The following is a 12131-nucleotide window of genomic DNA, read 5'->3' as shown; positions in this document are numbered from 1 at the left end:
GCTTAGTGCCGGTGTCCTGGGGTAGCGGCGGTGTCTGGCGGCGCATCTCTAAATAAAACTACAGCTCCCAGCAGCCCTTGCTGTCGGAAGCAAGGAATGCTGGGAGCTGTAGTTTTACTTAGTGCTCCTCCACTGTAGTGCTGTGCCGCTGGACACTGGGTGCTGTACGTGTCTCTGCTAGACAGTGAGTGAGTGAGTGAGTGAGTGAGTGAGTGAGTGTGTGTGTGTGTGTGTGTGTGTGTGTGTGTGTGTGTATATGTGTGTGTCGGGGGCGGGGCTTTGCCAGCAACTTTACTGGTGGTGGCCCCCACAACCTCCGTTGCCCTGGGGCCCCCACCAACCTTAATCCGGCCCTGTATATAAGTCTCAAAGACTGTCTGCTTGCTGACTGCAATTTGAGTTTAAGGATGATATATGTCCATTTGTCCTGAGACAAAGGAAAAGAATGCCCACAATAGGGATATTGCATGTCTAATAAAGATATATGCAAAACCTAACAACTGCATTTTTAAACTGTCTTTATAATTTTTTTGTGTGATTTACACTGTTTTTATGTATATTGTGTCTGTATAATAAATTGTGTACACATTTATTGATTGCGCAGCACTTCTTTTTATGTCAGACTTCAGGGGTAATACAAAGTTGATCGCAGCAGCAACTGTGTTAGCAGTTGGGCAAAACCATGGGGGTAATTCTGAGTTGATCGCATCAGGAATTTTGTTAGCAGTTGGGCAAAACCATGTGCACTGCAGGGGAGGCAGATATAACATGTGCAGAGAGAGTTACATTTGGGTGCCAGTATTTACCCTGCACAGAAACAAAATAACCCACCCAAATCACATGCACATGGTTTTGCCCAACTGCTAACAAAATTCCTGCTGCGATCAACTCAGAATTACCCCCCATGTGCACTGCAGGTGGGGCAGATATAACATGTGCAGAGAGAGTTAGATTTGGGTGGGTTATTTTGTTTCTGTGCATGGTAAATACTGGCTCCTTTATTTTTACACTGCAATTTAGATTTCAGTTTGAACACACCACACCCAAATCTAACTCTCTCTGCACATGTTATATCTGCCTCCCCTGCAGTGCACATGGTTTTGCCCAGTTGCTATCAAAAATCCTGCTGCGATCAACTTGGAATTACCCCCATGGTTTTGCCCAACTGCTAACAAATTTGCTGCTGCGATCAACTCTGAATTAGGCCATTTATGTCTTTTATATTTTGCTAATTTACTAATAAGAGGTCCACAATTACCTCCATACAAGGAGCAATAGCTCAATTAATTGATACTTATTGCTGTCAATTAGTGGAATTAACCAGCGCCTGGGTAAAAATTTTCATAGTATTTTGTGCTCTGCCAAGTGGATCTTCCTCTTCCACGATGCCTTCTTCCAAGAGACATTTTAGGGAAGATGGCGCTGCACAGTGAAATCAAAGACTCTGTTACTGTGTCAGTGCCTTTGCTCTCTTATGTGCATGCAGATTTGTCACTCACCTCTGTAACACCCGGTGTGGTAGCAAGGGGAAAAGGGGCGGTGCTTCACTGGAATGGGCAGGGCTTAAATAGAGGGGTGGGGCTTCATGGGGGCAATCGTTTTTTAGCCCATTGAAGGGACAAAAGGGGTGGGGCTTTGAGGAGGGGCGGGGCCTACGGTCCTGACACCCATTTTTTTCTCTCACTGGGGGATGTGGGAGGTGAGGGCTGACTCCCAGAGGTGCTGTCCCTGCAGTGCTGGCTCCTACACAGTGACAGGAGCCGAGTGCTGCATATAATATAACAGTGCAGCACTCGGCTCCTGTCACTGTGACATACCTCCAAACTCTGCAAAACAGGGAAGAGGGACATCTTAGCGCGCTTAGCGCGCCTGAAAAGTTGCGTGGCCTATGTGGAAGGGGGCGTGGCTTCACGGGAGGGTCCGTGATCGCGAGCCACGCCCCATTTTCGGCAATGAGGGGGCATGGCCAGCGCTCTGTGAGCTGCTGGCATGCCCCCTCTCCCTCTAGCTCACTGGAATAGATGCTGTGCATATGCGCACAGCGTCTATTCAATGCTGCTCTGCTCTCAACTGAGCAGAGCAGCGCGTGATCAGGAGCCTCCCAACTGCCCCCACCCCCCCCCACCGCGGGACACTGCGGCCCGTGGGAGGGACAGCGGGACAGACCCAAAAAAAGGGACTGTCCAGCGAAAATCAGGACAGTTGGGAGGTATGCTGTGCAGGAGCTGGCATTTTGGTGTCACCCCTCGGCGGGTGACACCCGGGAGCGGGCAGCATCATCCGCACCCACCTTGTGACACCACTGTGTGCATGCGCCATCTTTCCAAATATCACTGGAAAGATGGCGGTAAGATGTGTGGCTGAGGGGGTCATGCTGCATTTTGGCCCTTTCAGGTGTTAATACACCAGGTTTGCCTCAGTTCACAACTATATGCAAACATGCCTTGACTGTGCTCAGGCTGCATTTCAATGTACCTTCACCCATTCTGCTTATACAAGCTTAGAGAGGCCTAAGTACTAAAATCTGCATAATTGTAGAGACGTGCATGTTTGTTTATGGATTATGGAACAAATTATCAGTTATCAGCTCTTATGCTAAGATAATTGCCATTTGCCCAATTTAGGCCCTCATTCCGAGTTGTACGCTCGCAAGCTGCTTTTAGCAGCATTGCACACGCTAAGCCGCCGCCTACTGGGAGTGAATCTTAGCTTAGCAAAATTGCGAACGAAAGATTCGCAATATTGCGAAAAGACTTCTCTGTGCAGTTTCTGAGTAGCTCGAGACTTACTCTTCCAGTGCGATCAGTTCAGTGCTTGTCGTTCCTGGTTTGACGTCACAAACACACCCAGCGTTCGCCCAGACACTCCTCCGTTTCTCCAGCCACTCCTGCGTTTTTCCCAGAAACTGTACCGTTTTTTCACACACTCCCATAAAACGGCCAGTTTCCGCCCAGAAACACCCACTTCCTGTCAATCACACTCCGATCTCCAGTACGAAGAAAAAACCTCGTAATGCCGTGAGTAAAATACCAATCTTCATAGCAAATTTACTTGGCGCAGTCGCAGTGCGAACATTGCGCATGCGCAGTTAGCGGAAAATCGCTGCGATGCGAAGAAAATTACAGAGCAAACAACTCGGAATGAGGGCCTTAGTCCCTTTGTGCCGCGTTATTATTAGTAATTATGTTTCTTTGTTTTTGTTACTATTACAGGTTCAGTATCCCTTATCCAAAATTCAAAATCCCACATTTTTGGGTCCCCTACTGAGATAATGACATATATATTATATATTATGTGTATATATAGATATATTATATATATATATAATATAATATATAAATATATGTGTCATTATCTCAGTAGGGCAGGCATGTCCAAACTGCGGCCCTTCAGCTGTTGAGAAACTACACATCCCGGCATGCCCTGACACACCTTTAGCATTCTCTGACAGCAAAACTGTGTCAGGGCATGCTGGGATATGTAGTTTCACAACAGCTGGAGGGCCGCAGTTTGGACATGCCTGCAGTAGGGGAATCAAAAATGTGGGATTTTGAATTTTGGATAAGGGATACTCAACCTATATTTTTTTCACACTTAACATGATACCTTCTTGAACTGAATTACTCTTTTGGATTGCATTTTTTGTCTCTAATTTTCATATTGCTTGGCTTAGAGAGAAAAGTGGTTGATTGACCTATTGCCATTTTAGCATGATCTTGTCATATCCTACTGATTAAGTTTTTGCTGACATACACTTTTAACAAGCATGTGAATAACTTCTTGCACCTCCTGCTTGTCATTTCCTCTGACAGATTACCATTTGGAAGATGTCAGTGAAATAGAAACATTTAAAATAGATCTGGAATATTTATTAACCATAAAGTACAATTAAATCGAGTCGTAAGATAGGAAGTTAGAAATCTCATTAAAAAAAAATTGACACGCTTCATGCACCATGACAGGACAGGACCTGGGCAGCAATCTGCACTGTGGGGGTCATTCCGAGTTGATCGCTCGCTAGCAACTTTTTGCATCGCTGCGATCAGGTTAAAACTCGGCAAAACTGTGCAAGCGTATGCACCGCAATGCGCAGACGCGTCATATGGGTACAAAGCGGATCGGTGCTAGGCGATGGATTTAACGAATAATCCATTCGCACAGCCGATTGTAAGGTGATTGACAAAAAGAGCGTTTGTGGGTGTCACTGACCGTTTTCAGGGAGTGTTTGGGAAAACCTGCGTGTCCAAGCGTTTGCAGGGTGGATGTCTGACGTCAGTTCCGGGACCGGACAGGCTGAAGTGATCACATTGGCTGAGTAAGTCCAGAGCTACTCAGAAACTGCAAAAAACTTTTTTGTGCTGCTCGGCTGCAAAAGCGTTCGCACACTTGCAAAGCGAAAATACACTCCCCTATAGGTGGCGACTATCTGATCGCAGCGCTGCAAAAGTTGCTAGCGAGCGATCAACTTGGAATGACAACCTGTGTTCCATGCCTCATATGACTTTTTACACATACATGAGTGAATAACACAACTCAGGATGCTTTCTTAGGTGGCTCAGGAAATGTCCACCATGGTAGTTACCCAATGAGCTGTATCCAGTTCCTTTGAATATTTCTTGCTAAGTGCAGCCTAACCCTAAGATTAATGGTTGCAATTTTTTAAGCTAAAATCACTGTTTTCTGGCTCTGAGGAACAATGGTCTCTATCATTGATAAAAGTTTTTATGAGATAAAATATGAATCCCAGTCCAGATCATCAATCCCAGCCTTATCTTCTGTAGAATCGTTTTTTTTTTTAATTTTTTTTTTACTTTTAGACCTCCTACTTGATGACTCAGACCATTATGGTTCCACTGGGAGCATTCCACCAAATCTAGTGCTAAGTTAAGGACAGATTAATTTTGTTTAGTAATTCATTGTTGGTTAATTTACAAAGCAAAATAATGCTGCCATAAATATCAATTAATTCTGGTTTGTTAGGCCTTGGATAACCTTCTGAATTGATTCTTCGAAATTGATAACCACAACATTTTATCCAGTTTGCAAAGCAGAAACTGAGCTGAACTAGCATAAGCAAATACAGCTTTAATCACTTGCCTGGTATGGTCGCATCAGATGCGACCATGCCTGCAAGTGCTTTATCTGACCTAGTCGCACAAGATGCGACCAGTCAGATAAACTGTGTTAGCAGCGGTAGGGAAGGGAAACTTCCCTCCAGTGCTGCTCTCAGAGGGATCAGAAGGTCCCTCTACCTTCCAGCACCCAGCCTCCAGTGTTACTGTGCTGCCGATCATTGCTGATCGGTCAGCACGGCAGGATCCCCCAGTGGGTGCAGACAATAGCAGCCGCTGGTAAGTGTAAATCATCACCCTCCAAGGCCCCCCCCCCCCCCCCTCCGTGTACCTGGCACCTGTCTGGGCTCTAAAAACTAAAGTCGCAATGTTACCGATGTTCCGATGATCTCGATGTTCCCAATCAATGTTTAGATGTTGGGGGAGGGTAACTAAAATCATTTTGGATAGGGTTAAATTCATGTTCTTCACCTAATTTGCTCATAAAAAACCCCAACAATTTCTGAGCATTTTTTGGGGGGGAAAATCGTCAGTTAAGTGGTTAATGTTGATGAACAAAGGACCTTGATACTAAACAAATGAACTTCCCTTTAAGCTTATGTCTATGGAAAAGTGCATTTGTCCATTTTTTTTCTGGCATTTTTTTTTTTTTATAAAGTGGTCTTCCCTGTGTTTGTCTTCCAGGTACAGCTTCTGGCCGAACGCTCCGAGGTGATGCGTACCAAGATTTCACGCATGGTGGCAGTCGTTGTCTTGCTCTTCACTATCTGCTGGGGTCCCATCCAGCTGTACATTCTATTTCAAGCTTTTAGTCCCACCTTCAAACGTGACTATTACACCTACAAGATTAAGATTTGGGCCCACTGTATGTCCTACACCAATTCATCAATTAACCCCATTGTGTATGCCTTCATGGGTGCAAACTTCCGCAAAGCCTTTAACAAGGTCTTTCCTTTTCTCTTCAAGCAACGAGTTGGCAGCACTGGAGTGGCCAATGCTAATGCCAACACTGAGATGCATTTTGTGTCCTCAGGTACTTAGGTTAAGGAATATTTGCAGCTACTGTCTATAGGGGACAGAAAACCTCTATACAGGGCTCTTTTTTACTGAATCTTACATAACAGCTTTGCATTTACTATTCTCAAAAATCTTTTTTACAGACACGATACTGTATGCTAAACTGATATTAGAGTTAATTTTATTGAATAGAGCAGGTACATAGGGTTTTATACTGAAATCACCAACCTGGACATTGAAATATTGTTACCTGTGTTAACCAGGGTAAAAAGAACTCACTATAATGTCCCAGAGAAGCTGTCTGAACAAGCAATGAACAACGTCAATGGCACAGAATTAATGTATAAGATTCCATTATCCACCCAGTATGCAATAATGCTGAACTGGACACAGCTTCTAGCTGTGACTGAAAAGCCTGTTTCTTCTACTGATAAGGGGATACACGCATATATCTGTACTACATGTATTGTACATGCATTTCCAATTACATTATATTTGTTCTTGGAGGAAATTCACTGTCAAATAAAATTTATAAGGAACCATAGCAACAGATAGTAAGAAGAAGAGATTATTATTAAAATTATTTTGAGACCTTGCATATAATTAAATTAACAAATAAAAACATATTTCTTTTCAAATTATATTTTAATGTCTGTACAGTATGTTTATTACTATTAACTATAGCTATCAAAATATGTTGAAGCAGTAGTATTCAATTCTGCACCTTGGCAAAGCATATTGCTCTGGGGGCCTTTAATGTGAAATGTGCAGAAAGATTGGGATATGGGAGGAACCTACAGTAGCTGCACAAAGCAACTTGATTTGCTCCTAACTCTTGGTGAGGCCCAAAATGTATAAATCACAGAGTATTTAACATAACAGTAAATCATGTTTTCTTATATTAGATGTAAACCCATATTAAAAAGTAATCCATAGATCAAAACCTGAACAAGTAATATTGATCACACAGTGGCCAATCCTTGAGCAATTGAATCAGGTGAAAAATTTGGGTGACATCTGGCCATCTGGTACAAATGTTGATCAACTGAACAGTTTCTTTCTTTACTGGATCCTGATAGGTTTGTTGTAGTTAGGGCAATTTTCAATCATTTGCAATTGCAGTTGCCACTACATTTAACAGTAATCCAGAAATGTTGTACTAGGAGGCATGATGCTAATATTGAGCTGCCGTGTTATGCCATTTATTGTTGCCGATATCAAAACATTCACGGTTGCCTTCAGAGTTATTTAATTGGCTATAACTGTCCAGTTTAGGCAAAGCCTCCTGTCCTTTCTCTTAGGGCTTTACTATAAGCAAATGCCAATAGCCAGATTCCTCCATTTCAGTAGGTTCTGTGGTAGTGTGTAGGCAGTTGGTATCTGTGCACATGTCTTTTTACAGCTGGAACATGAACAAAACATTGTTTTATATTAATTTGATTGTACGACTATGGGCTCTCCTTCTGCAAAGGTCTTATTTATTGACAAAAATGTGTCCACTCTGCTGGTCTTTATCCAACAGAGCTAATAAACCATGGCTGACAGCTTCACAGATATGTTCTGCAGAATTGGCTATGTACATTGCTAGATTCAGACATAGCGCTGGGCTAGAGATGTAACGGGTTGGGGTTAACGGGATGCCGGTGCCAGGATTGTGATCTCATTCGGGATGCCAGTGCCAGCATTCCCAGAAGTGTCGGGATTCCAGCGTCGGTATTTCGACTGAAGGGATCCTGATGTAACAGCAGCACAAATGTCAGCAGGTTCCGCTTTTGACCTGTATCAGATCCAATTGGGACACTGCCTTAAAGATGTGAAGGTAGGGAAGGTAATAATTAACCACTAGCAATAGACTGTCAGACACTTAACTATATATAGTATGTTACTTTTAATGTTCATTTTTGAAAATTTGTATTTTGGGGTTTAGCAGTCTTTAAGAAATTCAAGCTGAAATATACAAAATAAGAGCTCAGAGAAACATCGTCACTTGAATTAAAAGTAAATACTGGATACGCAGTGCTGGCTTTGCAATAAAGCAGTCAGACCAAAATAATAATAATAATAATAATAATAATAATAATAATAATAATTAAGTGTTTCAAAAATGTATCACATGAAATTAAAAACAAAATTTGAAGCCCATCTAAAATCTACAAATGATATTAAGAATAAAATCAACTGGGGATTATATAGACCCTAGAGTATACATCACTGAAGAATAACAGTACCATAGGGAGTACTGACTGTATACTATCTATTAAAAGTCCTATACTATTGTATAAAAGTATAATAAAGGTATTATAACTATCAATGTATTCTCATCAGAATGTACCTAAATAGCTTATACGGGTTGAGTATCCCATATCCAAAATGCTTGGGACCAGAAGTATTTTGGATATCGGATTTTGCCGTATTTTGGAATAATTGCATACCATACTGAGATATCATGGTGATGGGACCCAAGTCTAAGCACAGAATGCATTTATGTTTCATATACACCTTATACACACAGCCTGAAGGTCATTTTAGCCAATATTTTTAATAACTGTGTGCATTAAGCAAAGTTTGTGTACATGCACAAAATTCATTTATGTTTCATATACGCCTTATACACACAGCATGAAGGTCATTTAATACAATATTTTTTAATACCTTTGTGTATTAAACAAAGTTTGTGTACATTGAGCCATCAGAAAACAAAGGTTTCACTATCTCACTGTCACTCAAAAATGTTGTATTTCGGAATATTTGGATATGGGATACTCAACCTGTACAATATTAATTATTATCTGCGAATGTATATTAAACACAGAACTAACAGTTCAGATTGATTGCTTTAGAACACAACATACTGTGGGAAATGTAGAAGAAAAAACAGAATGTAATGTCCCCCTTTTTGTACTTACCCCACAAGTACAGGTACCAGATATAGACACAATATACAGTACAATATGCATCAAATCAGGAATTCATAGCTGGCAAGCTGTGTTAGAAATACATGCAAAATTCAAAATAAACAATTAGTTCTCCTAAGCTTTTCTCTTACTTAAACTGGAAATAAAATCCTTTATTGTATCAGGTCATCAATAGATACATTAAAGATAGTTTAGCAGGAAACGGTGTTAATATTAATACTATTAATATTATTGTTCAGGCTCAGTGTCAAACCATTCAAGATGCAAAGGTCTACTTCAGACCTAATTTTGGATTTCATGGCTTCGCTCCCAAATATGTCATAGCTTATCCAACAGCTTAAAGATAGGCAGCATCTAAATTTAGAACTTCCTAATTAGTTTCTGCTGAGCAGAATGTGAGCAATCATTTTCTGATCTTATTTAACTACGTGAATAACTTGGCTTGAGCGCCCATATTTAAAAGCCTTAAATATACAATAAAACATTATTATACATTAAACAACAACACATAACAATATATAACACGTAGTCTAAAGTAGATAAAGTTACATACATTATTATTTCTTACCAGCAGACAAATGACAGACGGGGTTGCTGTATAATTAACAGCAAGCCACCTCCATGGGAACTGTTTGACAATGGAGGGAAATAAATAATTCACCAATTAATCACAGTTCTGATCAACTCAAATATGGGTAGAATTTACAATGTGAATAATGGCAATTACACAGTATTCATTAGTAAATAACAATTCTTCTCTGTATGGTTGAGGTCTTTTTATCTGTAGCAAGTCATCTGCATATGAAAGAGCTGTTCACTTTATTGTATATTAAATTACAAAGAAACCCTTATTCTCTACGTGTCACATGTTTTAAAACTTTTTATTTGTTACAAGATTTTTATTACAAAAAAGCACCACTGAATAATAGACTTCAGAAAAAAGCTGCAGTGTTAGTAGAAGTTTATTACTTACAGGATTACAGTAACAAAGCAACAGACCTTAGGAAACTGGTGCATCCGTATATAACAACTTTGTATATAAGTAAATATGAAAGCAGTAAAATATATTATTATTATTATTATTATTACCTATTTATTCTTTTTCAACTTGTGCTAAACCATAAAACACAATACGGCAAATAAAGTTTTCATACAGCCCTTATAACTTCTACATATGCATTTTGAAATCTACAACTTTAAGCAAGTTAGCATTACGAGTCAAATGTGTGTGTGTGTGTGGGGGGGGGGGGGGGGGGGGGGTTTCTGGTTGCCTGGAAATCCTCTTCAGCTCAGCTAAAAGCTTGAATCATGATCATAGTAGCAGTAGTATTTAATATGATATTACTTGAGCTGCGGCCACAGAATGCCGTATAATGGATGGAACAGAGCTGCTAAGCATGCCCAGTGGCATCAGCCTTTCCTGCTAAGTCTGCTGTATGTGTGGTCTTGGGCAAACAATCAGATTCTCGGACCATACAGCAGCTTCCGGCAAGAAGCAATGGGGTGGGAGAGTGTATGCTTAGAGAGCTCAGTTCTGTCTCCTGGTTTTACTAAGTATGTATGTATATTTATTATGAGATGTTTAACTTTTTCCTGACCATGTATGTTATTTATATTTAATAAATGTGTTTTATAGACTCTCTCCCCCCACAACCGATACTATAGATCAGTGTTTCCCAAACTTGGTTATTAGCTACGAGCGACATTTTTCTTGAAGGTCTGTGGTATCCTGAAAATGACTTGATTATAATCTGCTGAAGGGACTACCCATGAGGATGAGGTAACAAGTCTAGTAGCCTCACAACTCTTTGGATAAAAGGTGTAAAATGCTGCCATTTTGATATCCTTTGCTCTGCAAATCCATGTACTTCTGCTGAAAAGATGTACTTGCACAAATATAGATATTGCCAAAGATGATTGTACACTGCACTCTATTCTAGCAGACACACCCTCTGGTAACCATATACTGTATATACACAGTGCTCAAAGTGGGGATTTAGAGGTGGGGGTATGGAAATATGAATATAATGGCGTGGGGACCCAATCTCCCAGAAGCTTTAGGTAGTTTAAAAATATGAGATTCATTTTAGATGCTTTTTAGCACTATGTAGTATATTTTAAACATTCTGTGATATTAGGCTATTCACCATGTGTTCACTTATCCCCACCTGTTCCTACAGTATATATCTCTAATGTCTACCCTGTGTTTGTTCACCTCTCATGTTCCTATATCTTCATCACAAGTAACTCTCTCTGTCACTCCCCACATGCTCTCCTTTGTGTTTCAACACATGCTTCTCTCTCTATTATTTATCTCCTGCACCTCACACTTCTTCCATGAACCCCCACGCCAGTCCTCTGACTCTCTGCTACCCCCTCAGGGCCTGCATACAGTACCTCTCACCCCCTGCATTAGTCACTCCCTGCTTCCTCACTCAGCCCTTAAGCCTCTCACTCTCTCCATCTCTCTCTCACCCCTGGTCCTCGTTCTCCCTGCTATATTCTCAGGGCCTGTTTCCCTCTCACCAACTGCATTACTCACTCTCTACTTCCCTCATTCAGCCCCGGCACTTCACACTTCTTCCATCTCTCTTTCACCCCCTGGTCCTCTCACACCCTGCTACCCTCTCAGGGCCTGATTACCTCTAATGCACTGCATTTCTCACCCCCTGCTTCCATCACTCAGCCCCTGCACCTCTCTCTCTCACACCCTAATCCTCTCACTCCCTGGTACCCTAAGGGCCTGCTTCCCTCTCACCCCCTGCATTTTTTATTCCCTGCTTCCCTCACTTCTCTTCCCTCACTTCTCTTCCCTCACGCCCTTTCTGGAGAGACACACTCACATTATGATCCTTCCCTCAAACTGTTTAGTCTATTTAACTTTTTGCCTGGTACTGTTATTTTCCTACCTTTATTTTCTCCCTCTCCAGACCATGGCCTTGTTTCTTGCTCTCCGCTCATCTATTTTCAGCCCTCGGGTGCAGGACACTCTTCTTCCTTCAGGTCTATCTGCTGACACTGACAGCCCCCCTCCCCCCAGGACCTGCATCTGGAATACAGAGGAGGAGTTGGACAGAGGGGAAGATTGGGGCAGACTAGAGGGCATACCACTGGCTCTGCACCCCAC

The 12131-nt window shown here is 41.5% G+C and overlaps 1 protein-coding gene across 1 annotated transcript in view; it reads left to right on the top strand.

The window, feature by feature from the left end:
- The window catches only part of KISS1R (KISS1 receptor), a 264728-nt gene extending 257998 nt beyond the window's left edge, over positions 1-6730 (top strand). The window contains exon 5 of the mRNA XM_063914375.1: positions 5757-6730. Within this exon, the coding sequence (XP_063770445.1) occupies positions 5757-6113 (357 nt within the window). The 3' untranslated portion in view covers positions 6114-6730. The remainder of the gene's footprint in view (positions 1-5756) is intronic.
- The last annotated feature ends 5401 nt before the right edge of the window (positions 6731-12131 follow it).

Source organism: Pseudophryne corroboree, chromosome 1, assembly GCF_028390025.1.
Source record: "Pseudophryne corroboree isolate aPseCor3 chromosome 1, aPseCor3.hap2, whole genome shotgun sequence".
NCBI lineage: Eukaryota > Metazoa > Chordata > Amphibia > Anura > Myobatrachidae > Pseudophryne > Pseudophryne corroboree.
Note: the sequence above shows the minus strand (reverse complement) of the source record. Positions and strands in the feature narration are given on the sequence as shown.